Source organism: Natator depressus, chromosome 20, assembly GCF_965152275.1.
Source record: "Natator depressus isolate rNatDep1 chromosome 20, rNatDep2.hap1, whole genome shotgun sequence".
NCBI lineage: Eukaryota > Metazoa > Chordata > Testudines > Cheloniidae > Natator > Natator depressus.
The window spans coordinates 17,318,765-17,345,376 of NC_134253.1; the positions used below are offsets into that span (position 1 = coordinate 17,318,765).

The 26,612-nt window shown below is 57.9% G+C and overlaps 1 protein-coding gene across 4 annotated transcripts; it reads left to right on the plus strand.

Annotated features, from left to right (window-relative positions):
- Positions 1-5,215: 5,215 nt before the first annotated feature.
- LOC141974821 (ultra-long-chain fatty acid omega-hydroxylase-like) lies at positions 5,216-26,165 on the plus strand. 4 transcript variants are annotated; one of them, XM_074934811.1, is made up of 13 exons: positions 5,216-5,277; positions 7,466-7,721; positions 9,105-9,249; positions 16,484-16,537; positions 18,576-18,703; positions 19,890-20,011; positions 21,379-21,646; positions 22,283-22,349; positions 22,778-22,907; positions 23,374-23,507; positions 23,639-23,703; positions 24,204-24,286; positions 24,615-26,165. In XM_074934811.1, exons 2-13 carry the CDS (start codon positions 7,467-7,469, stop codon positions 24,817-24,819), a joined length of 1,656 nt encoding a protein of 551 aa, XP_074790912.1. In that variant the 5' UTR covers positions 5,216-5,277; position 7,466; the 3' UTR covers positions 24,820-26,165. The 4 variants fall into 4 exon arrangements, with proteins under 4 accessions (XP_074790912.1, XP_074790911.1, XP_074790913.1 ...); XM_074934810.1 differs by lacking the exon at positions 5,216-5,277 and adding an exon at positions 5,516-5,748; XM_074934812.1 differs by lacking the exon at positions 5,216-5,277 and adding an exon at positions 5,516-5,748 and having other exon boundaries at positions 7,466-7,688.
- The last annotated feature ends 447 nt before the right edge of the window (positions 26,166-26,612 follow it).

The following is a 26,612-nucleotide window of genomic DNA, read 5'->3' on the forward strand; positions in this document are numbered from 1 at the left end:
TGAAGTGAGACAAAAATCAGACTAGAAATTTTTATCAGTGAGGAACCATCAGAACAATGGATCTAGGGACATAGTGGGGTCTCCATCACTTGGAGTCTTTAAATCTGACCTTAACATCTATTAATTAAATATATATCTGATTTAATTGGTTTGCAAAGTGCTTGAATTTCTCAGGGAGAAAAAAAATCCAGTGATGGCTCATAGGTGTTTATATCCCAAGGCTGGAGTATGAAATGGGGTAAAGGTGGCATGCCCCAAGGTCAGTATATGCTGCCTTATCACTCGACAGAATCATGAAACGTGAGGTTAATATAACAGTATTTACAACTCTCTCATAAACATTGTATCCTTGATAATGAAAAAGCAAAGTAATGTTTGTTGGGTTGCAGTAGGGATAATGCAGGGCCTGTGTACTTACATGTATATTTTGCTAACCTTTTACCTCAATAGAACAAACATTTAAACATAGAGTCGTGTGACTGAAAGGAAACCTGACTCACTCTTCTAGCTCAGATCTACCTTGCATAGGACAGCCCAGGATTCAGTCACCAGTGCCCTGAAGGACCAAGGGAACCCATGTTGGTTTGGTGGGGCTGGAGCGACCCAGAGTTCAGGTGGCGGCTGGGTTTTCTTTTCCACAGGACTCTATAGAACAATATTATCCAGACAAAAACTGTAGGACCTGATCCTGCACCAGATTGTGCATCCCCTGGCGCTGCAGTTGCTGCAGGATGGGGGTCTTGGTTTGGAGGAAGTGAACTTGGAGGAATGAACTCAGGAGATGTGGATTCTCAGATGATGTTGGGCAAGGACCTTCCTTACCCTATGCCTCAGTTTCCCCATCTGTAAAATGGCAATAATGATACTGACTGACCTCCTTTGTAAAGCGCTTTGAGACCTGCTGGTGGAAAGTGCTATATAAGTGTAACCCTTCTGCCCGTCAGAGTTGGCAGCAACAAGGGCTGGGTTCAATATCTAGGGGATCCATTCCAATAACACAATGCAAACCGGCTCGAGCCCCCACCTAGTGACCTGGGACAAATATATACGACCCCCGCTGGGCGCCTCCAAGAGGCAATACTTCCCCTCTCGCAAGCACATAGTCTGAGTGTAGCAAAAAGCCTTTTAATAACAGAGAGAAACAATGTGGCATAATGTTGGGGAAACACCACCCACAGGATTCATAACACAACCCATGAGCAAAAAAACCCACCCCAAGCAAATTGGGGCATGCCCCTTTCCCTTTGGTTCTTGAGTCCAGCAACCCCAAATCACCCAAAGTCCCAAAAGTCCAATGACCCAAAAGTCTCTGTCCCTGGTCAGGGCAGCCCCAGAGTTCGAAAGTTTATCTGCGGAGCTTTACCTCCCACCCTGGGTGGAGATGGGACTGGGGTAAGAGGCACCTTACTTGATCTGAAGCTAACCGCCCCACAGCTCCATAGGCCTTCGCTCCACCAGCCGCCTCACGAACTCCTTCGCTCAGCTCCGCGGCCCACAAGCAGCTCCCGCCGTCCCACAAACTGCTCCGCATCCCACCATCCTACAAACTGCTCCACCAGCCTGTCCACAAGGCACTCCAGCCGTCCCGCAAACTGGTCCATAATATATCTTCAGGCTCCCCCACTACTTAACACAATGCTCAGTGATTTCAGCTCAGCTCTTTGGTGAATTCAGCTTGTAGTAGGGGACCCTCAGTGCTGGTGCACCATTAGCTCAAAGTGAGCTCAACAACCTGTAACTAGACTTCTAATGAAATCAAAATTAGCTCTGATATTCCACAGTGGAGAGAGAAGGGAGTGCAATTAGCATGTAAGGCCCTCCCCAAGGGGCCCATGCCACCAAGTATTAATACTTGCCCCCAGCCTCTCTCAAGTCACAGAGTTTTGGAACCCATGACCCTTGCCTAGCGAGTGCTACTTAGTTGATGGTGAGTCCCTCCATCATAACAAAAGGCCAAGTACAGTTCCAAGCACAGTTCCCATAATCAGGGTAATAACAATTTATTCTTCCTGCCCCAATAACAGAGACACTGGGGATCCCACAGCAGCCAAAGTGACCATTTGAGCAGCTATGGCCTCAGTCTAGGCGGGGTGGGTGTGCCTATGCAAATGAGATCAGCCCCTGAAGTTTTTTTCCACAACTTGCCACACCTCACCACCAGATGTCAGGGTGGAGCTCATCCTGACACGGCTTACATAAGAGCTAGGTGTTGTTGTTATATAGCTCATAACCATGAAGACAAGAAATAAGTTTAAAAAACTACCTTCCTGGGGAGCATCCCCTCTCAGAAAAGCTCCTTATCTCTTATCCTTATTTCAGTTGTCTTCAGCTACTGTGTGCTGTTTTCAGTTATTTTCTGTAAAAGCCCTGGAAGCAAATCCAGCCCCACACTTAGTTTGCTGGAAGTTAAGGTTGCTTTCAGACATCCTCAGAACCCAATGAGACCAGGAGTAAGTGAACAAGGTGTGATAAATGAAGGGTGGGGGGTAGCCCCCGTTTATGAAGAGCCATCCATCCAGTTAGCTGTAACATCTCTCTTTGTCTGTTCTCTGCTTGCTTTACCTGTAATGGGTTAACAAGCCCGCAGGTAAAAGGAAAGGAGTGGGCATCTGACCACAAGAGCCAATGGGAAGGTAGAACTTTTTAAAATTGAGAAAGAAACTTTCCCTTTGTCTGTTCTCCGGAGAAGGAGACATGGAGCAGCAGTGCTGTGTAAGGCTTGAACCAGGTATGAAATTTCATCTTCCATATCTAGAAGAAATTATTTGGACAGGGAATGTTTGGTTAGACACAATCAGGTTTATTTTTTTATTTTGGCTTGGGGATCTCCTCTGTGCTAACCCCGATGCTATTGTTTGCTTGTAACCTTTAAGCTGAACCCCCCCAAAAGCTAGTTGGGTGCTTAATATTTGGAATTGAGCTTTTAAAATCTAGCAAAAGCCTAAGCTCTAGATATATTTTTTTCTTTTTAATTTTTTTTTACCTTTTTTAAGAACAGGGTTGGGTTTTTGGTGTCCTAAGAGGTTTGTGCATGTTGTTTGATTAGCTGGTGGCAACAGCTAATTTCCTTTGTTTTCTTTCTCAGCTCTTCCCCGGAGGGGCGTGAAAGGGCTTGAGGATACCCCACAGGGAGGAATTCCCAAGGGTTGGTTTGGGGTTTTTTTTTTTGCTTTTGGGTGGAGGCACAGTTTACCAAGTCAAGGTCAGAGAAAAGCTGTAACCTTGGGAGTGTAATACAAGCTTGGAGTGGCCAGTATTAATTTTTAGAAGCCTTGCAGGCCCCCACCTTCTGCACTCGGAGTGACAGAGTGGGGATTCAGCCTTGTCACACGGACGTGAGCTTTGACATACGTCGGCTACATCTTCACTGACAAAACAGTTGTTTCTACAGGGGTAGGGTGACCAGACAGCAAATGTGAAAAATTGGGACAGGGGGGTGAGGGGTAATAGGAGCCTATATGAGAGAGAGAGCCAAAAATCGGAACATGTGGTCACCCTATACAGGGGTGATAGCTCTGTAAAGGGGGATTAGCCATTGGAATAAACTCCCAGGGGAAGTGGTGGATTCTCCATTTCTTGATGTTTACAGATCCAGGCTGGAGGCCTTTCTGGGAGATGCTTTAGTCCAACGCAAGTTACTGGGCTCAATGCAGGGGTAGCTGAGTGACGTGGAAGGGCCTGTGGAGGTCAGACTGGATGATCTAATGCAGCGTCTCCCAAACTGTTTTGGCCACGGAGCACTTTTTAGTCTATTACTGAATACTTATAATATTATTCTGTAGTTGTTTGGTTTTCAAATAAAAAATTGCGTTATTTATGCTCAAATATATTTTATTTTATAAAACAAAGCAAAAATATAAATTTAAAATAACTTGAACTAACAATTTCGAACTGGAAAGCGCGTATAAAGTAGTACAAAAATCAAGGGCAAGAGTCAAAATTAAACTCTCGATTCTTTCACTGAACACCTCTTCACGTCGTGTGGAACACCAGTGTTCCGCGGAGCACAGCTTGGGAAACGCTGATCTAATGGTCTCTTCTGGCCTTAAATTCTCTGCATCTCAATATACAGCCCTAGTGGAGACGAGGAACAAGTAGTTTTTACCTACATGCAACTTGCTGAGGTCAACACTAGACCCCCGCACGCACACACTTAAGCTTGAGCTCACCTAGCTAGATGGAAGTAGAAATTCCAGAGCCTTGTCTCCACTAGGGTTGTACTTGATCAGTCCTATGCCCATGTAAAAACACATCTGGTTTTGCAGTGACGCCATAGCCCTAGAGGTCTACTGAAGCTCCAGAGCTGCTCCTTTGGCCCCTGAAGAGACTCACACTTGTATGTGCTGAGGCCCAGGGTCACTCACCGCCAGTGACCAGCGAGCACCATTATTAATATGGAGTTATGACTGCGTTCCAAGCTAGTTTTTTATTCTGTACCATAACTGGTGTCAATTTGCTAGTAGAGGTAAATTGATGAAAGATTAACAGTGTGTTAACTTCCTGCATGTTTAACTTTGAATGAGGTCTCAAAGCAACCTGGATTACTGTTTGTTTACGCTCCCTAACTTCGCTTTCAGACACACACAATGGAGCAGTCCCAGGCTGTGGGTGTCAGATGTCCACGGGGTGTAAAGTGGCGGGTTAGCTGGGCTTTTTCTGAAAATGACACTGTTCTGGATGGGCTCCCTGGGTGTGTGTTTGGGTCTGTGCAGTGGCTTCGTGCGATGGGGCCGGGTTCATCCAGTGCAGAGCCAATTCACGCTGGCTGGTGGGGGGAGGGTGGGCTTTCCCCTCCCGCTTCCGGCCAGCTGCAGAGGCCCTGAGCACCAGGCTGGGCTCCCTGCCCCCTCGCCAGAGGGACAAGGGCCCCTGGCTGGCACCAGCATAGCGCTGCGGCCTCTGGAGTCGCTATGGGGAGAGCTGGGGAGGGGCAGCGGCACAGGTGCCCCCCGGGTGGAACCGGGCAGACAAATCAGCTGGTGATACAAGAGCAGAGGTGGTTCCCGGGCCCTGCGGGCTGGGGTGTGAGCTGCAGTCCCCGCTCTCTGGAGCTGGCGGGCTGGGCTCTGCCGGTGCTGGAGCCAAGCGACGGCCCCGGGCTGCGGCCGCTCGGAGCCACACCCCGACCCGCGCGGACCCCCGATAGGGGGCGATCGTGTCCCAGCCTGGAGCCCATCACCCACGGAGCCGAGCCGAGCCCCTCCTCTGGCCCCGCCTGGCTATGAAGGCCGCTCCCGGAGCTTAGCCCGTGAGTCCCAGCGTCCGTGCCCGGCCCAGGTGAGCGGAGCGCCTGGTTCGTCCCCTGCCCGGGCTGGGCTGGGCTCTGCATGGTCCAGACCCCCGCTCGGTGTCAGCGGGGCTTCCCGTGAGCCGGGATCCTGGCAGCAGCGAATGCCCCGGGCTGGGAGGGGGAGCCGGGAGCCGGGGGTGGGGGGCAGGGGGCGGGGGCCTGTTGGCGGGGCGGCAGCAGAGGTGCCCCATAACTGTTGAGGGCGCGGAGCGATGCAAAGGCTCTGGGGCACGCAGCGGGGCTCGGGGCAGGCGCGCCGGAGACAAAGGCGTTTTGGTTTCCGGAGCGGCTTTGCACGCCGTGCTATGGAGTCTCAGCTGGGGACCGGTCTTGCAGGCAGCTGCTTGAGGTTACAGCCCACCGCGACGGGGAAGTCCCTCCTTGGCTGCACCAGACTTGTCAGGCTGTAGGACCCAAGGGAAAGGCTGCTGCAGCTGGTGTCCAGGGAGCTCTGGCAGGTAAGGAAGCCAGGGCCTGGGGAAGACCGGCTTTGTGGTAGGTAGACAGGTGGGGAATGGCCGTTGTGCCCCCCAGGAGAGCCCAGCCCCAGCTGTGTGATGGGGGGAGACGGGCAGGAGCTGGAGGCTCCGGGAGTAAAAGCTTGGAGCCAGCTGTGTGCAGGAGGGTCCGGGAGAGGCTCTAGCTGGGCGGGAACCGCCCTGAGCCTGCAGGCAGCTGGGGCAAGGTCCAGCTCTGTGCGGCAGCCTTGAGCCATCTCTGTGCAGGGGGAAGGGCAGGAAAGGAGCTAGCTGTGCCAGGGAGGTGCTGGGCACGGAGGGCTAGAGCCAGCTGTATGCGGAGGGAGCAGGAGCCGGGAAGAGGTGCGAGCACTAGCCACTCTGCAGCATGGTCGAGGGAGCCAGCACCCTGCTGCCAAGTACCTTGCCCTGCCCGCCCAGGGGAAGCTCATGGCAGTTTTGCAGAGCCCAGGCCTGTGTGAGGAGGGGGAGAAGTTGGCAGCGAGTCTCATACACCAGCCAGCCCCAGCCTGTGCCCTGGGGAAGAGCCAGTTGGCTCCGGTGGATATAAGCCCTGGTAGAAGTCTTGGGGGGAGAGGGGGACATGTGACCCTGTGTGACCCCCCCCCCCACACACACGCTGCCTCTGGGGAGCAGAAAGAGCTATTGGCTGTGTGGGGGAGCGCGGGGGGTTAGGAGCAGGAAGGGTTATTGGCTGGCTAAGGGGGCTGGGTTCTCTCCTGGCTCACACACAAAATCATAGAAGATTAGGGTTGGAAGAGACCTCGGGAGGTCATCTAGTCCAACCCCCTGCTCAAAGTAGGACCAACCCCAACTAAATCATCCCAGCCAAGGCTTTGTCAAGCTGGGCCTTAAAAACCTTGAAGGATGGAGATTCCACCATCTCCCTAGAGAACCCATTCCAGTGCTTTACCACCCCCCTTAGTGAAATAGTGTTTCTTAATATCCAGCCTAGACCTCCCCCACTGCAACTTGAGACCATTGCTTCTTGTTCTGTCATCTGCTACCACTGAGAACAGCCGAGCTCCATCCTCTTTAGAATCCCCCTTCGGGTAGTTGAAGGCTGCTATCAAAACCCCCCTCACTCTTCTCTTCTGCAGACTAAACAAGCCCAGTTCCCTCAGCCTCTCCGCGTAAGTCAGGTGCCCCAGCCCTCTAATCATTTTCATTGCCCGCCGCTGGACTCTCTCAAATTTGTCCACATCCTTTCTGAGGTGGGGGGCCCAAAACTGGATGCAGTACTCCAGGTGTGGCCTCACCAGTGCCGAATAGAGGGGAATAATCACTTCCCTCGATCTGCTGGCAGTGCTTCTACTAATGCACCTGCTGGCAGTGCTCCTACCAATATGCCGTTGGCCTTCTTGGCAACAAGGGCACACTGCTGACTCATATCCAGCTTCTCATCCACTGTAATCCCCAGGTCCTTTTCTGCAGAACTGCTGCTTAGCCAGTTGGTTCCCTAGCCTGTAGCGGTGCATGGGATTCCTCCTTCCTAAGTGCAGGACTCTGCACTTGTCCTTGTTGAACCTCATCAGATTTCCTTTGGCCCAATCCTCCAATTAGTCTAGGTCACTCTGGACCCTTCCCTACCCTCCAGCGTATCTACCTCTCAGCAGCTCAGTAACGTACATACAGCTTGTAACAAAGGAACCCAGTGGCAGTTCACCCGCGGTTACAGCCCGGTCTTTCCCCACAGGATGCTACTGCTCACGGACTGGGTGCTGGAGCTGCTGAGCATGGAGCGGACCCCCTTCTGCGCCTACACCGTCTCCGCCCTGCTCCTTGCTCTGCTGGCCCTGCTCTTCCGCACCCTCCTGCAACTTGGGAGATCCTGGCACCGCTACTATGTGACCTGCCAGCGGCTGCGCTGCTTCCCGGAGCCCCCACGTCGCAACTGGCTGCTGGGACACTTGGGGACGGTAGGTGTCATGTCCCGTGGGGGCGAGAAGGGGGTGAGTGTCTTCTCTCCCCTCTTACTCCTTGTTGCCACTGACACGTGGCTTGACCCCTGCTGGGAGGAGCCACCCTTGCCCACCCCAAGGGAGGGGCTGGTAGAATAGCCCCTGAGAGGGCTGGGGGCAGGTGACCCTGCTGGTTCAAGCCTCTCCCTCTCTCCCAGGTGAAGGGCTTTGGCCCCAGCTGGTGCTGGCAAGGGGAGCATGGCATGGCAGGTTGCTCAGGGCGCCGTGCTCACTGCAGCTGCATGACACATGGGAATGGGGTTGGGACCGAGCAGGGGTAGGAGACGAGGGTCCTGGGACAGCTCCACCAGGTTCTCAGCACACGCCCTGTCTGGCACCAGAGTGAGCAGCGTCTGAACTCAGTCAGACTTCCTGACCCAACAAGGCGGGCCTGAGCTGGAGGCAGAGGCATTGGCCACACTGCTGCTCCCCATCCTGCTGTGGGTGGGGCCCTTCCTATGGTTGCTGGCTCTGATGCACCCCCGATACGGCAGGGCCCTGGGATCCATCTCTGGCACTGGATGGGGCAGGTGGGATGCCGGCCCACATGCAGAGTGAGACAGGGGTGCAAATGGCCCCCTAACCACTCAGTGCCCTGCACTCAAATGCCACATTCTCCAGGCAGGGCCCCAGGCTCAGCGTGGGATGTGCCCTGGTGGGTGTCTCTGGGTGCTGGTGCCCAGACACTTGCCCAGTGGCAGGGGCTCTAAGGGAACCAATCCATAGAAGCATCTCTGCTCACCACTGGCCCCTGCCATGCTCCCTGGCCCAGCCCCGTGACACCCCTGCCAGCCAGCTGCACCCCAATGGCTCTGCCTGCATTGGTGGTAAGTGGCCCCTGGGCCTGTTCGGCCGCCTTTGCTGTGGAGCAGGGAGGGTTATAAAGCCCCTGGCAGGATGGCCCCACCTGGGGTAGCTTTGGCAAGGGCATAGCCAATCACCATGTGCTGTGACATCGGGCATTGCAGGAACTCTGCCCCTCAGAGCACAGAGGGACCTAGGGGACCCAACTGGCTGCTTGGAGTGAGGCATGTTTGGCCTCAGAGCAGCCACCAGCGCAGTGAGGGGAGATAGGGTTGGTGTCAGAGGGTCCCTGACACTAGGGGTCGGGTCAGTGTGTAGGTCCCTGGGGAGAGGGGCAGTCTCGGAAATGTATTGCCTGCTCCGGGGAGCATCCCCCAAGATGGATGGGATGTGAGCACTGGGCAGGAGTGAGGGTCTTGACAGATACACTTGGTGAGGCATTGCCCACGGCAGTCCTGCCTCTGATCACAGGATCCGATTCTGCCCCTGCCTGGCATGCACTGACTTGCTCAGGAGTCCCGGGTAAGATTGGGTCCCTCCTATATTAACTCTGCCCCGTCCCTCCTGCAGTTCATACCTGGTGAGGAGGGGCTGAGCCTGGTGTCCCAAACAGTGGCTACATTCTCCCAGGCCTTTGTGACATGGATGGGGCCCTTCCTGCCAGTCCTGTGCCTGGTGCACCCTGATTTCCTCAAGCCGATCACAACAGCCTCAGGTACGCTGACTTCTGGGGGTGGTGGTGAGGCTCTGAGGGTATGTCCGTACAGCACATAGACACCTGTAGCTGGCTCGGGCTCAGACTGTGGGGCTGTTACCCTGCAGTGTAGATATTCCAGCTGGAGCCTGGCCTCTGGGACCTCCTCCCTGTGGGGTCCCAGATCTTGGGCTCCAGTTGAGCCCAAATGTCTATATCTCAGATTTACAGCCCTGAGTCCGAGTCAGCTGACATGGGCAGGTCACGGGTGTCTACATGCACTATAGACACAACTTGTGGGGCCAGAGATGGGAAACACCAGCTGGGCCCCTCTAGCCCGTGACCTCGGAACCTAAGCAGGACTGGCCCCAGCAATCTGTTCTCCAGGGCCCTGGCCAGGCTAGCTGTGAACATCCCAAGGGACAGGGCTCCCAGCCAGGCCCTTACCCCCAGTGTGACATCATGGTGGTATGAAGGCTTTGCTGACTTCCCCAGGGCAGGGCTGGGAGCCAGTCACCTGAGACCCTGCAGAGCAGCCCGACCAGAGCCCTGGGGAAGGCACCAGAGGGGACAATCCGCCTGGGGAGCTAATGGCCGTCTCCCTGCAATAGCTCCCCAGGGTCCGCACTGTCCAGCCTGGGTTTCCCTCTGCTCCAGGTCAACCCCCCAGCCCCATGGGTTACAACCCTCGTGTTCTCATACATAATCAGTGCAGGCCCCTTGGCTCAACTGACTCGCTCCTCTGCCCGGGTGAACCAATCCTTCCCTGCCACCTTGGCTGCTCTCCCCTGCGTTCTGCACTGTGTGGGCCCAGCAGCCTCTTCTGGCCTTGACCCCTGGGATTGGGTTACTGTCCAGGGGGCCCAGAGCTGAATGCAGGGTGGGTCAGGCCAGGAGGGACCATTCTGCTCCTCTAATCTGACTGCCAGTTTCACACAAGGCAGAGACCCTCCCCAGAGCTCCCTTCAGCCAGCCCCGAGCTCCTGGCTGTGCTGGAGGGAGCGTTGCAAAGGGACATTATCTTTGAAAACTCGTGGCGAACGGGGGAAGTCCCAGATGACTGGAAAAAGGCTAATGTAGTGCCAATCTTTAAAAAAGGGAAGAAGGAGGATTCTGGCCAGTTAGCCTCACCTCAGTCCCCGGAAAAATCATGGAGCAGGTCCTCAAGGAATCAATCCTGAAGCACTTACACGAGAGGAAAGTGATCAGGAACAGTCAGCATGGATTCACCAAGGGAAGGTCATACCTGACTAATCTAATCGCCTTCTATGATGAGATTACTGATTCTGTGGATGAAGGGAAAGCAGTGGATGTATTGTTTCTTGACTTTAGCAAAGCTTTTGACACGGTCTCCCACAGTATTCTTGTCAGCAAGTTAAAGAAGTATGGGCTGGATGAATGTACTATAAGGTGGGTAGCAAGTTGGCTAGATTGTCGGGCTCAACGGGTAGTGATCAATGGCTCCATGTCTAGTTGGCAGCCGGTGTCAAGTGGAGTGCCCCAGGGGTCGGTCCTGGGGCCGGTTTTGTTCAATATCTTCATAAATGATCTGGAGGATGGTGTGGATTGCCCTCTCAGCAAATTTGCGGATGATACTAAACTGGGAGGACTGGTAGATACGATACAGAGGGACCTAGACAAATTGGAGGATTGGGCCAAAAGAAACCTGATGAGGTTCAATAAGGATAAGTGCAGGGTCCTGCACTTAGGACGGAAGAACCCAATGCACAGCTACAGACTAGGGACCGAATGGCTAGGCAGCAGTTCTGCGGAAAAGGACCTAGGGGTGACAGTGGACGAGAAGCTGGATATGAGTCAGCAGTGTGCCCTTGTTGCCAAGAAGGCCAATGGCATTTTGGGATGTATAAGTAGGGACATAGCGAGCAGATCGAGGGACGTGATCGTTCCCCTCTATTCGACATTGGTGAGGCCTCATCTGGAGTACTGTGTCCAGTTTTGGGCCCCACACTACAAGAAGGATGTGGATAAATTGGAGAGAGTCCAGCGAAGGGCAACAAAAATGATTAGGGGTCTGGAACACATGACTTATGAGGAGAGGCTGAGGGAACTGGGATTGTTTAGTCTGCAGAAGAGAAGAATGAGGGGGGATTTGATAGCTGCTTTCAACTACCTGAGAGGTGGTTCCAGAGAGGATGGTTCTAGACTATTCTCAGTGGTAGAAGATGACAGGACAAGGAGTAATGGTCTCAAGTTGCAGTGGGGGAGGTTTAGGTTGGATATTAGGAAAAACTTTTTCACTAGGAGGGTGGTGAAACACTGGAATGCGTTACCTAGGGAGGTGGTAGAATCTCCTTCCTTGGAAGTTTTTAAGGTCAGGCTTGACAAAGCCTTGGCTGGGATGATTTGATTGGGGATTGGTCCTGCTTTGAGCAGGGGGTTGGACTAGATGACCTCCTGAGGTCCCTTCCAACCCTGATATTCTATGATTCTATGACAGCCCATCTCCGTGTAAAGACTCCCAGGGATGGCAAAGCCCCTGTGTCCCTGGGCCAGCTGTTCCCAGGGCTCGATCCCCTCCCTGTTAAACACTTGCACTGTGTTGCCAGTCTGAGTTCGTTCCTGCTGGATCTGACTCTGCCGCTGTCTGCTGGATGGCAGAGCCGTCTGCTGCCAGGCATCCCTGCCCATGGAGGGGCTGGTAGCTGGGATCTAGGCACCTCTTTTCCTGCTCTTGAAGAAATTAAATCCATTGGGCTCCTGTAGCCTCCCCCAGAGAGGCAGGTTTCCCAGAGCTTGAGGTGTTCTGGTGGCTCCTCCCAGACCCCTCCCCAGCTGTCGCTGTGCTATTTGAGGTGGGGGCACATTGGAGGGAGGGGCTATTGCCTCCCTGCTCCGTTGTGGGACAGCTCTGCCCAGGCAGCCCCAGGAAGCTTCAGCCTGTCTCTGGGGCCGTGCTGCAATGGAAACCCTGTCGGACAGGCTGGGCTGCGCAGCTCTACAGAATCCCCTTTTTCCCCCCGGGCGGTTCTGGATCCGCCCTGGAGTATAGGCTGCCTTAGTCCAGCTCCTCCAGCTCCCTTGATGTGACTGCTCTTGCTGCAGGCCACTGTCTGCACCAGCTCACCCTGGGCAAAGGCCGTCAACGTGCTCTGTGCAGGGAGGCAGGGGAATAAAATGGGGCCATGTAGCTGCGGGGGCCAGGTGTTTGGGGGGGGGGGGTCTACCTTGTGTCCTAGTTTGTACCAGTTCCTGTCTGGCTCTTGAGAGATTGTGTCATTTGCTGCTTTGGGGAGTCCAGCCCAGCCCCTGCCACTCTCTGGATCCAGGGGCACCCAGAAGGCTGCCATAAGGGGATGGGCAGAGTCCCACTGGGGTGTGGGCGAGGAGTGCAGGAGCAGGCAGAACGGCTCCAGGTGCTGCAGCCTGCGAGCTATTCCCTGGCACCTTTGCAAGCGGGGGAGTGGCGCCCCTGCAGCATAGCCGCCCCTGGTGCTGCCGGAGAGCCATGGACTGTCCCTCACCCCATCCAGGCCACTGAGCACGATCGGCTCCTCTCCTGGGCACAGGGCACGTGGACTGGCTGTCTCCGGCATGGAGAGCCAAAGGTCCATAGGGGGGACTGAGGCTCTCGGCTCCAGCAGCACAGTGCCTGTGGCTCCTGGGAACAGCAGCAGGAGAGACCCAGCCATGCAGGGCAGGCCTAAGGCAGCACCCAGCAGGAGCTGCTGCACAGCCAAGACCCCTCCAGCCCGGGCAGGGTGATGGCTCGGGACAGACTGGGCAGCAGGGCCAAGGGGCACTGCCTGGCTGAATTCCTCAGGGGCAGCAAGCAGAGCCACCTCCCCACTGGGGACCTGTGTCATCAGTGGTCTTGCAGGAGCAGCTGGGGCCCCTGCGGGGGAGAGGGGAGACATGCACACACTCCAGAGGCAAGGGAGTGAAGGCCAGCAATGATCAGTGACGTGGGGAGCTCGTGCTGGCCCTGTCCCCTCCCTGCCGGCCAGGGAGAGTGGCCCCGGCCAGGGCCAGTTGCCCAGTGCTCTGGTGTCTCTTGTAGCGCCAGTCACCCCCGGGGCTGAGAGGAGCCAGTGGGTGCAGCAGAGGGTGAGGGTTCTGTGCAGCTGGGCCCCCCAGCACCGCCAGCGCAGGCCCCTCTCTGGTGAGCGAGTTGCTGGAGCTGTGCGCTGCAGGGGGACGAGCGATGAGCTGAAGCCAGACTCCGAAGGAATCCAGCCCCCAGCCTGGTCGGTGCTCCCTGGCCTGGGGGCTCCTGCTCCAGCCTCTTCTGCCCCCTTGCGGAGGGGACATCTCTGTCCCCGTTAACGTACTGCTGCCACTCTTCCCAATTAGCCCTGCTCCAAGTGGCGGCTGGGCCCGCAGGGCCAAGGGCACGTGGAGCTATGCTGGGGCTTGTTTGCTCATCCCTGAACTGCTGCCCTGCAGGGTGGTTGAGAAGTGACTCTGGAAGTTTCACCAGGGCCCTGAGTCCAGAGCTAAAGCAACAAATAGAAATGCTGCCCCTCCCCGCCAGCCTGGCATCCAGCCCCACCCCGCCAGCCCTTTGCATGACTCGCTGTGCCCAGGAACCCAGTGCAGTGTGCGGGAACTATGTAAACAATCCCGTTGCTGATGCAGCAGCGGGAACAGAGTCCAGCTCCCTCCCCCAGTGCCAGGCGGGCTTGGCAGGACACAGAGAGGGGAGGTCTGGCTTTAGTCCTCAAAGCCAGCAGCTGGGTCTGAGCAATGAGCGTTGCTCCCTGGAGCAGAGTTGGATGTCACGGGGCCAGGACAGAGGTGCTTCGGGGCTCAGGAGCCCTCAGTCTCCTGCTCAGCTCAGCTGGATAGCAGAGAAGCGCAGGGCGGGGATGCAGTGCTGGGGCTGTGTGAATGCATGTAGCCAGTTCATGCCGGGGCTGAGGGCTCATGCTCGCTGCCCACTGAGCCCCCGGGTTCACCTCTGCACGGAGAATGGCTGGGAGCCGTGTTTGCAATAACACAGGGAGCCCCAAGTGGCCCCATCCAACCGACTGCCAGGTGAGGGCAGCCCCCCCTCCCCCATTAGAAATGAAGCCAGAGGCGCTCTGAGAGCAGGCAGCAGTGATTCTGTTGGGGAGCTGCCGCTCCTGCAGTGGGTTGAGTCGGGCGCTGGGCCCAGCATGTCACCCTGGCCGGAGACGTGGCCGGAGTCCCAGCTGGCCCGTGGCTAACCCATGGCTCCTCGTTGTAGGGTCAGAACACGGAGGAGGGGATGCAGTGCGTAGATGAGCTCGTCGGGCGCTACAGCCACTCCTGCCTTTGGTGGTTTGGGCCCTGGTTTCCCATTCTCCGGCTCTTCCACCCAGAGGCCGTTAAACCTGTGTTGCTGGAGTCAGGTAGTGAGGGTGGCCCCAGCGCCAGGAGTTTGTGTGCCTGTCTGTCTCTCTGTCTGTCCTGGGGCTCAGGAGGGTTGGATTCCCAGCAGGCGCCTGGAGCTCTCGATGTTACGTGTGCTGCACCCGCCATGACGGGACCTCTGGGGACATGGGCCCAGTGGTGAGAGGGCAGCTGCTCCCTAGAAAAGCCCCCGGCCAGGAGGACTGGCTGCTGAGACCAGCCCTCCTCCACGTGGCTGAGGAGGAAGCTGTTTGGCTGTCGGGGCTGGGGGAAGGTATCGGGTCTTGGGCCGAGCTCAGCTCGGCAGGTGACTGTTCATTGGGCTGCTTGTCTGGCTGGGTGCTGCCAACCCAGGGTCCTTAGTGAGTCCCCCTGGCCCCAGAGGAGTTAGGGCAGAGGCTGTAGCCATCCCTTAGCATCCTGAGAGGAGCACATCCCGCTGGCTGAAGCCCAGCAGGAGCTGCTGTCAGCCTCTGGGCCAGTGACCCATGGGAGCAAAGGTTCATTGAAGCCCTGCCGGCATCCCTGGCTGGTGATAGGCGAGTGGGGGATCTGATAGCAAACAGCTGGCTCAGGGACATCTTACGCCCTTCATCAGCTCAGTCCATGGTCCCAAAGGGGGCACGGCAGGGTTGTGGGATGAAGGGGACAATGAGGGAGGTGGTCCGGGGGAGAAACAGGTCAGGGGGAGTCATAAGGACCAAATGGCCGATGTTCTTGGGGGGGCCTATGGGGAGCAGCAGAGAGTGTGAGGCTGATACTGTTGTGGGGGTGCATGGCCGTGAGGCTAGTGGGATGTTGGGGGTGGGGGAATCTGGAGAATGGTGCAGAGAGGGGGTGGTCCTGGGGCTAGTGGTGCAGAGGGGGCAGTTTCTGCCCCTGTTGTCTCTGGCTGACCCAGGGAGAGGAGCAGCTGTGGCCAGCTCAGTCTCAGGGAGCTGGGCCTGCCAAGCCACCTTTGCCCGTCTCCCGTGCCACCCACGCGAGTGCCAGCCATTCGCACAGCCCTGCGAGGTAGGGAGTCACTGAGGTACAGAGGGGGCAGGGGACTCACACAGCATGTCCATGTAAGAGACAGGAATAGAACCCAGGAGTCCTGGCTCCCAGCCCCCTCCAGACCCTGCTGTAGCCACAGGATCCCCACTCTGCTCACAGAGCCAGGGAATACAGCTAATAAGGGAGTTTTAAAGATGCCAAGCTCTCTATTGTGAAGGCCCCACGTGACTGCCAAGCTCACGCGGTCCGTGGGTCACAGGCACTGCCCCAGGAGGAGTCTCTGTCGCGCTGCAGGCCCGGCCCAGGCTGCGGATGCTGCTTGCCCCCCGTGTCCTCCACTCGCTCAGAGCAGAGCCTGCTCTGTGTGAGGGGCCTGGTGGCTCAGCGCCTGGTCCCTGTCGTGTGGCTCCTTCACGCTGTTCACTGAGCCTGTCCTGTTGCCCCAGCAGCCGCCCTCCTGGCTGCTAGGGTGGAGCCTGGAGCAGGGTGTCCAGCAGGGTTCTGCCTTGTCTGATGGGGGCTGCTTTCACAGGGCGATGCGCCAAGGCTCCTTAGGAAACAGCCTGTGGAGCAGGCGGGCACTGGACAGACCCACATTCCTGCAGCTGCCCCTTTCCAGACCAAAAGGGGGCCCGTAGGTGCTGCAGCTCCAGCCGGGGCTCCGATAACAGTAGTCCTGCACTCCTTCCCTGTGTCCTATGCCGTGTATGTGTGTGTGAGCGCTAACGCCAGGGTGCACCCCATTACCGCCCCCCGTGCCGTGTGTGTCTGAGCACTAACACCGGGCTGCGCCCATCTCTGTTCCACTCTGCCGTGTGTGTGTGTCTCAGCACTAAACCCCAGATGTGCCGCATCTCTGCACCCCCGAGCCATGTGTGTCTCGGCACTAACCCCTGGGCCTGCCCGTCTCTGGTCTCCCCCACAGTTGCCATCGCACCCAAGGACTACCTGTTCTACGGCTTCCTGAAGCCCTGGCTGGGTGAGTGCCCTTTCTTCTGGGCTTGGATCTGCTGTGCTTGGTGTCATGGGGCCCGAACCCCAGGGGAGGGGCTTGTGGGGAATGGAGGGTGTGATGTTCCCCTCTGGTGTTATCTGGACCGATGATCAGCTAGGTCACTCCAATCCTTGACTCTGGGAGCCAGCCTTACCCTGCTCTGCTGTGACAACCCCCACTCCGGGGCTGTTCACGCACAGCCCCTGGCATGTAAGCTGCTCCTTGGTCTGTGCAACCGAGTGACACTAGCCAATATCTCTGGTTCCAGACACAACCCTAGGAACCTCCGTCTTGCAGTGTCCAGTTATGTCCGCTGCAAGCTTATGAGACTTCATCAATTTAACAAAGAAATTGATATTTACCAGGCTTGTTCTCCCAAGGGGAGTCTCTGACACACTTCAAACCAAATGCACTGCGTCAGGTAGAATAAACAAAGAGATTTATTGACTACAAAGATAGATTTAAGTGATTTATAAGTCAAAGCAAAACAAGTCGGATTTGGTCAAATGAAATGAAAGCAAAACTCATTCTAAGCTGATCTTAACACTTTTAGTGTCCTTACAAATTTAGATGCTTCTCACCACAGGCTAGCTGGTTGTCCTTCAGCCAGGCTCTCCCCTTTGATCAGCGCTTCAGTGGCTTGGTGAGGTCTGTAGATGGAGGTGGAAGAGAGAAGAAGACCATGGCAAACATCTCTCCCTTTTATCATGTTCTTTCTTCCCTCTTGGCTATGCCCCCCCACCCTGACCCTTCAGCGTCAGGTGAGCATTACCTCATCGCAGTCCCTGACTGACCAAGGGAAGGGGGATGGCTCACCAAGTTCCTACACCAAAGGCTCTTAAGCAAAGTAAGCTATCGTGGGATAAGAGGGAAGGTCCTTTCTGGATCAGTAACTGGTTAAAAGACTGGAAACAAAGGGTGGGAATAAATGGTCAGTTTTCAGAATGGAGAGAGGTAATAGTGGTGTCCCCCAGGGATCTGTACTGGGACCAGTCCCATTCAACATATTCATAAATGATCTGGAAAAGTGGGTAAACAGGTGACAGAATTTACAGATGATACAAAACCACTCAGGATAAGTCCAAAGCAGACTGCAAAGAGTTTCAAAAGGATCTCTCCAAACTGGGTGACTGGGCAACAAAATGGCAGATGAAATTCAATGCTTGATAAATGCAAAGTAACGCACATTGGAAAACATAATCCCAACTATACATAAATAATGATGGGGCCTGAATCAGCTGTTACCACTCAAGAAAGAGATCTTGGAGTCATTGTGGATAGTTATCTGAAAACATTCACACAATGTGCTGCGGCAGTCAGAGAAGCGAACTGAATGTTGGGAACCATTAGAAAAGGGAGAGATACTAATGCAGAAAAATATCATATTGTCTCTATATAAATGCATGGTACCCCCACATCTTGAATACTGCATGCAAGTGTGGTTGCGCCATCTCAAAAAAGATATATTGGACGTGGAAAAGGTTCATAAAAGGGCAACAAAAATGATTAGGGGTATGGAACAGGTTCCATATGAGGAAAGATTTTTCAGCTTGGAAAAGAGACGACAAAGGAGGGATATGGCCACTGTTGGCAGACAGGACACTGGGCTGGATGGACCATTGGGCTGATCCAGTCTGTCCATTCTTATGTCAGTGTGGAGCTGGAGCTACTCGTGCCATAGCCGTGAGCACCAGCACATGGGTGTGCCCAGGATCACACACACACGCCTTCACGTGCGCACGTACCTCTATGCACATACCACCATGCACCTGCACGTACACACACGCATGCACCTGCATGTTCATGCCCACATGTGCCCCCACAAACACACACACATATGCTTCACTCACACCCCCACCCATGCATGCATTGCACACGTGCACGCACTCTCGTGCCTGCCCAACATGCACCAGGGAGGTTGATTCTCGCTGAGCACCCCAGCTGGCTGAGACCCAGCAGGCTGGAGGGGGCCTGGGCTGCGGGATCTCTGCCAGGGCTCTGAGCTGAGTGCCTGTCATCTCAGGGGACGGTTTGCTGCTGAGCAATGGTCCGAAATGGGTGCGGCACCGGCGCATGCTGACGCCAGCCTTCCACTTCGACATCCTGAAGCCCTACGTGAAGATCTTCAGCCAGAGCACTGACATCATGCATGTGAGTAACCCCCTCCTGTCATGGCACCAAATCCATGCCTGTGCCTCTGGCCCCTCCCACGGCGCACACTGCCCTGGCACCCGCCAGCCTGCCCAGGACCCTCCCCCGCCCACGGCACACACTGCCCTGGCACCCGCCAGCCTGCCCGGGACCCTCCCCCCCCCACGGCACACACTGCCCTGGCACCCGCCAGCCTGCCCGGGACCCTCCCCCCCCCACGGCACACACTGCCCTGGCACCCTTCAAATCCCAGCCTGCCCGGGACCCTCCCCCCCCACGGCACACAGTGCCCTGGCACCATGCCACCCCCCAGCCTGCCCGTGTACCCTCCCCCCAATGGCACACACTGCCCTGGCACCTGCCAGCCTGCCTGGGACCCTCCCCCCCAAGGCATATGCTACCTTGGCATCTGCCAGCCTGCCTGGGACCCTCCCCCCCACGGCACACACTGCCCTGGCACCCTTCAACAGCCTGCCCGTGACCCTCCCCCCAATGGCACATGCTGCCCTGCCACCCCCAGCCTGCCCGTGACCCTCCCCCCATGGCACACACTGCCCTGGCACCATGCCACCCCCCAGCCTGCCCGTGTACTCTCCCCCCAATAGCACACAGTGCCCTGGCACCTGCCAGCCTGCCTGGGACCCTCCCCCCCATGGCACATGCTACCCTGGCACCTGCCAGCCTGCCTGGGACCCTCCCCCCCACGGCACACACTGCCCTGGCACCCTGCAAACCCCAGCCTGCCCATGACCCTGCCCCCATGGCACACACTGCCCTGGCACCCTGCCACCCCCAGCCTGCCCGTGACCCTCCCCCCTTGGCACACACTGCACTAGTGCCTTCCTCCCTTGGCATATGTGGAACCAGCAGCCTGCCCTCCCCATGCCTCCCCCACACCCTATGCAATATGCTGTACCATCACTACACTGTGCCTCTGGCCCTGCACCGCCCCCCAAGCATATACTGCACCAATACCCTGCCCACCCACCCGCCTGCCCACTGCTCTTTCACCTGCCCCCACCACATGCCCAGCCCTGTCACTGCACCAGTCCACTAGCCTCCTCCCCTGTCTGTTTGCCTGTCTCTGACGCTGGCTGACCCGCATTGCATGGGCACTGGGCTCCGCAGTGCTGTCCCTGCAGGCAGCTGCTCGGGGGCGGCTCTCACGGGCACTGTTCCCCCACAGGCCAAGTGGCGCCGGCTGGTGGCGTCAGGCTCCACCTCCCTGGACATGTTTGGTCAGATCAGCCTCATGGCCCTGGACAGTTTGCAGAAATGCGTCTTCGGCTACAACAGCAACTGCCAGGAGTGAGTGACGCGGGGGCAGCTCCCCCAGCAGGGCCCCGCGCTGACCCGAGGGTGGGAGCCCCCTCACTGGGGGAGGTCAGAGTGGGGAGAATGGGCTGCAGGGTCCCTCCCTCCCTCCCTTCCTGGCCTGGCCCCAGTGAGCCTGGCCAGATTCACGGAATGGGTCCCTGAACTGGAGATCCCAGGGAGGGGAGGGTGTTACTGCAGGCCTGGGCAGGGGCTCTCCAGTGGGGTGTCTGGAGGCATTGGGGGGTTGCTATAGTGGCTGCGCCAGGCCCTGGTCAGCACTGGGGGTGGAGCTCCTTCAGCTCACTGCGCGGAGGCTGGTGCTTGGTGCTTGCACTCGCAGGTCTGTCTGCTAACGCCTGTGGGGTCGGCATGGCTGTGCTGTGACTCTCTTGGGGGATGATCCTGCTGTTGCATGCCTCTCGCTGCCAGGAAGCTCCTCACCTCAGTCCCATCACCCCAGAACCCTCCTGCCCCCAGTTTATACATGTACTGCAGGGCCCTCGTCGGCAGCTTGTACCTGTTTTACTGCACTGGTGCACTTACAGACATGAGTATAATTCTTGAGGTTCAGATTTATAGCCGAGATGGAGAGCTTTGTAGAGGCAAAGAGTTCTTTCAGAAATAGTCCATTGGTTATAGTCAAGTGTTTATATTCAGGGCGGTCCAGTCAGAACTGGGATCTCAGTCCTTGTGGCTTAGGCTTCCCCTGTGTGAAGCCTCAAGCAGATCTGAGATAAACAGGATCAGGACCCAAGGGTCTTTTATACAACTCCAGGCCTTCTTTGACAGGCCGGAGTCCTTAGGCCAACAAAAGGCAATCGGGGCGACTTTGAAGTAGGTCCATCACCGGTAATTAGCTACACGAAGTAACACAAGGCAGTTGCCGGTTTTTCCACCAGTCGCAGATGATTGGCTATACATTTCAAAGAGAGAGGAATACAGCGACGATATCCTGCGTTTACAGTTCATTGATGTTCTTTTGATCTCTGAATTAACCGAATACAGCATGGACAAGGACTGTTTGATTACATTGTTGACCTCTACTAATATGTACGTAAATACCCAAAACCACAAACGTAATCTCCCCATATGTTTTTAAGGGTTCAATCTGAGTCATTTGTCCTGCAGGATGCTTAACCCTTTCTGGTCATTTGTCACCGTCCCACATTGGCTGAGCCGCAGCAGCAGTCAGAGGCACCCAAGCTTGGTCCCTTCCCCGCCGGCTGGCCCGGAGATCCCGTGGCTGGGAGATCACGCCATCGCTCTGTGGCGAGGCCCAGCCCGCGGGGATCCCCCAGCTCTGATCAGGGCGCCCCCGCCCCGGCCTGTCAGGCACATGCTGGCCTGTTGTGTTGCAGGACACCCAGTGACTACATTGCAGCCATCCTGGAGCTCAGCTCCCTGGTGGTGCGACGCCAGCACCGCCTGCTCCTGCACTGCGACTTCCTGTACCGCCTGTCACCCGACGGGCGGCGCTTCCGGCGTGCCTGCGACACCGTGCACCGCTTCACGGCCGACGTGGTGCAGCGGCGCCACCAGGCCCTGAGCCGCCTGGGCAGGGAGGCCTGGCTCAAATCCAAGCAGGGCAGGACGGTGGACTTCATTGACATCCTGCTCCTGGCCAAGGTAACATGGTGGGGGGGCCTGCCCCATGGGGGTGGGGGGAAGTCACGGATGTCCTGCGATTGGCCAAGGGGACATGGGGGGGCCTGCCCCATGGGGGTGGGGGGAGGTCACGGATGTCCTGCGATTGGCCAAGGGGACACAGCAGGAGATCATGCCCTCGGGAGCGTGGGGGTTCGTTGACGTCCAGGGCAGGGCCTGGAGTTCCCATTTGGCACTGCCAGAGAGTCCTGGGGAGCCAGGTGGAAGGTGCTGTGTGATGTCTGTCACACCAGGACTTGCCCCCCGGCCCAGCTCTCTGGGGCGGCCCAGCCAGAGCTGCCTTCCCAGCATGCTCAGCGTGGAGCGATATGAACTGCACTTGGCGACATGGGGCTGGCACCTCTGGGGAGCTCTAACACCAGAGCCAGGCTGGGCATGGGGGAAGGGGGGAGCCCACCTTGGGGCCTGGGGCTGTGGGGTAGGGCAGGGACTGCCTCTTTCCCCGGGCTGGGTGGAGGGAAGATGGCCAAGCTCACTCCACCCCAAGATGTCCCATCCTCCCAGGATCTGAAATGGGGGAGGCGTGGGCCGGTGGGGCTGGGGTCCCTGAGTCACGGGGAGCCAGGTTACCCGTCCAGCAGTGTGTGCTTTGTGCAGGATGAGGACGGCCAGGACCTGTCAGACGAGGACATTGCAGCTGAGGCCGACACCTTCATGTTTGAGGGTGAGGAGCCCCCCTGGAGAGGAGGTGGGGGGCTCTCCTGCTGACCTCACAGCCTCATGTGGGAGGATGGGGCCTCCGCAGATGACATGGCTCTGGGGGGAGGGCAGGAGAGCTGGGTTCAGTCCCTGGCTCTGAGTGACCTGGGTGTGCCTTTCTGTGAAATGGGGCTAAGACAGATCTGCCCCTGGGCACTGCCAGACAGTCCCAGCAACGGAGGAGGTGGTGGTAGTGGAGACAGATGCTCAGAGTCACCCCATTTGCCCCGCAGGCACGAGGGGCCTGGAGTTCCCAGATGGCGCTGCCAGAGAGTCATGGTGAGGAAGGCCCCGGAGGAGGTGCTGGCAGGGGGAGGGTCCCTCCAGCCCCGGACTCTCCATGGTCCCTCTCTGCCCCCGCGGCTCTCACGCTGCGCTGGCCTCTCTCTGCAGGCCACGACACCACAGCCAGCGGCCTCTCCTGGGTGCTGTATAACCTGGCCTGTCACCCCGAGTACCAGGAGCGCTGCCGGGAGGAGATCAAGGACTTAATGCGGGACAAGGAATCGGAGGAGGTTGAATGGTGAGATGGCTGCTTCAGCTGCAGTGCTGGCACTGTCCAGTGCAGTGCTGACCCCCAGTACCCCCACTTCCACACCCTTTAGTTCCAGCACAGCCCCCACCCCACCTGTGAGGGTTAGCCCAGCTGCTGCCCTCCCCTCCCCACCAGTCTATGCCTAGCACTGGGGTCCCTTCACCTCTGCCAGCCCCACAAGCTGGAGGGCTTCCCCTGCAAGATGGGCCTAGGCTGCTCCCCAGTGCCCGAGGGCCCTGCCGCTCTGGGTTTTGCATGTCCCGCCCTGGATGCCCAAGGACCCTGCCACTCAGATGTGCATGCTCCTCCCCCTCATCACAGTGTTGTTTGTCCCCACAATGCCAGCTCCATGCCTATGCGAGTCTGTCCCAGCCCCATTGTCTGGCTCATGGGCTCACACTGGGCCCCTCATGCATCCACCTCTGGGGCCAGCGCTAAGCTCTGCTCTCTGCAGGGAGGACCTGTCCCAGATGCCCTTCTCCACCATGTGCATCAAGGAGAGTCTGCGCCTGCACCCGCCCGTCACGGCTGTGTCCCGGCGCTGCACCGAGGACATCAAACTGCCTGACGGACGTGTCCTACCCAAAGGTACCAGCCTTCTTCCCTGCCCCCCAGCCAGGGGCATGGCACCGGAACTGGGCCCATAACCCCTGTGGCGCACAACCCCTCCCCTCCTTCTCCCTTTCCTCTCTCTAATGAGGCAGTTTCCTCTCTGGCAGGGAACGTCTGTCTGATCAGTATCTATGGGACACATCACAATCCTGCTGTCTGGCCGGAGCCCCAGGTACCACTGGTCACTCTGTTCTGCCCCTTTGGCTCTACTCCACCCCACGGCCACCTTCAGCGTGGCACCAGGGGGCGCTGTGCTGCAGAGAGTGGGATTGCGGGGCTTGGTAGGGGCACTGTCCCCTCGGAGTCATTGCTGACCCAATGCCCCAGCGTGGCACTAGGGGGTGCTGAAGTGCCATCAAAGTAGCAGCTTCCTATTCCCAGTGACCCTCCCCAGAGAGGAAGCTCCTCCTCCCCCCCCAGCTCGCCTAGAGGGGAGTGAGGGTTGCACCCCCATTCACACTGGGTGGGGCTGGGTCACTGAGTGCTGGGTGGAGGCAGAACCATCCCCGCTGCCAGCACATGGCCCCAGTCGGAAGCTCACTCCTGGGGAGCCTGGTGCCCAAGCTGCACCCGGAGAGGGGCTGCCTTTGCTCCCCCTTGGCTCAGGGACCAGCCCCACACCCCACCCTTCACCCTCGCTCCCCTCACCGTGCCTTGTGGTTGCTGCTCCAGGTCTATAACCCACACCGCTTCGACCCAGAGAACTCCAAGAACCAGCCCCCACTGGCCTTCATGCCCTTCTCTGCTGGACCCAGGTAACCTGCCTGCCGGGCTCAGAGCCCCTCGCCGCACGAACTGCCCCCTCCCCCAACCCCAGCTGCCCACCAGCAAGCGGCTCCCTGGCTGCAGTGAAGAATTGTGGGATACGCAGGAGGTGGCCTCTGGTCAGGGTTGGGGTCAGCTGTTATTGCTGAGGATCTGTCCCTTCTCCCACAGGGGGGTGGGCTCCCCTCAGCATCTGTCTGTCCCTGCAGGCAGTGGGCTTTGGGGTGTCTGTCTGTCCCTGCTCCCCCATCCCTGCCCTCACATGGGGTGTGGTTTCCAGGCGAAGAGCACCGGCTGACACCCCTGGCTTTCTCGCAGGAACTGCATCGGGCAGAACTTCGCCATGGCAGAGATGAAGGTGGTGCTGGCGCTGACCCTGCTGCGCTTCGCCCTGCGGCTGGACGAGAGCAGGCCTGTGCGGCGCAAGCCCGAGCTGATCCTGCGCAGCGAGAATGGGCTGTGGCTGCACCTGGAGCCGCTGGGGCCCAGCCGTGAGAGCCGGCCCCCCGCACCGCGCTCCTAGGGCCGTGCACTCCGGCCCGCTGCGGGGATCCAGCCTGCTCCGCACAGCTCAGGGGCCTGCTGAGTGGAGGACCAGGTGGGGATCATGGTGGGGCCAGCTCTCTCCTCTAATCTAGACCAGCCCTCTGTACCAAAGGAGGCGCTGTGGGGTCCAGGCATGGGGCCCCTCAGGTGCTGCAGGCTCCTTTCAGACACCAGCTGCTTAGCCCTCCCCTACCTGCCCCTGGGAGGCAGGGTGACAAGTGCCTCTCCCCAGCCCCTCTGGATGCCCACGGCCACCTGGTGACTCAATGTCAGAGCTAGAAATGGAGCCAAGCAGCCTGGCTCCCGGCCCTGCCCGCTCACAGCCTGGGCGACCACTTGGCCTGCGTTCCCTGCTCCCACTGGCCAGAGGCAGGGTGCCAAGCTGTCTGGCCACTAGTCTAGGATGTGGGAGACCCATGTTCAATTCCCCGCTCTACCACAGGCTCCCTGTGTGGCCTTGGGAAAGTCACTCAGCCTGTGGCCCTCTACTCCCATCAGTGCAATGGGGCTAATGGCCCTGCCCACAGGGGATGAGGGTAAATGCAGTTGGGGGGGTGAAGTGCCACATACTTATGGTGGGGCATCTAAGAAGACGTGGTCAATAACCCTAAATGCTATGGGCTTGTTAGTGGATCAGCCCCTGCTTTCTCGCCAGCCCACCTGTGCCCCGATGCTGCTGTCTGGAGCTGAGGGTCTGGTCTGTCTCTCACTCCTCTTCCCCGGAGGGTAGGCATCTTCCCTCCTGCTCTGTCCTGCTCCCCCCACTCCTGCACTCATCAATCCACCTGCCTGGCCTGGGGCATGAACAGCTGAGAGGCCTGCGGGCAGGTGGCTCGGTGCTCTGGCCGATCTTCCTGAAGGGCCCCCAGTGGCCCAGGTGAGCGCTGGCAAAGGCCATTTCTCACTCTGCTGTAGGTGGCTTTGGGGTGGGCTAGCGATCCAGGGGGCAGCTGCCCAGCAATCGCAACCTGCTGCCTGCAGTCACCTGGGGGAGTTGGGGCAGGGAAGCCTTTGTTACTCACACACACATACAATTCCCCATTGTGTGTGTGTTTATCGCCAGACCGTGCCCGGGAGGGCTGGCTGCAGACCCAGCAGGGACCCACTCCCTCCCACAGGGAACTCATGGCTCAAAGAGACAAACAATGGTTGAGAGAGCGAGCAGGGGGCCATATGTGGCCGCTGGGGCAGATGGACCTGGAGCTGGGGGACAGTTGGTTTCATGATATTTCTAAGTTGGTTCTGGAGCATGGCGAAGTCCAAGGCCCCTGCTGCAGGGTCGAGGCCACGAGGCTTTGGGATCTGGCCTCGGGATTTCAGGATCTGGCCACTGAGCTTTGGGTTCTGTCCCCCGGCCACATGGCGGCAGGCTCCAGCCCCAGGCCCACCCCCCCCCCGCCATCTCCCCAGTCCCTGCTGCCTCCTCGAGCCCCAGACTTCAACCGCGTGCTCCATTCCTTGGCCACAGGGCTTCAGGCCCCAGGATCTGGCCACGGGTCTTCTGGCTCTGGTCCCCAGCTGTGAGGCAGCAAGCGCCAGCCCCAGGCTCACCAACCCCCCCTTTGCCCAAGCCCACTCTGCCTCCTCCAGCCCCGGGTTTTTGGGCTCTCTGGCTCTGGCTCCTGGCCATGCAGCAGCAGGTGCAGGCCCCCAGCTCCCCCCTCTCCACCATCAACTCTGGCCCCTGCTGCCACTCCCACCCCCACAGTCCCACATTGCCTCCACCAGCTCCCTATTCATTCCACCCAGTGCCCTGGGCCCCCACTGCTT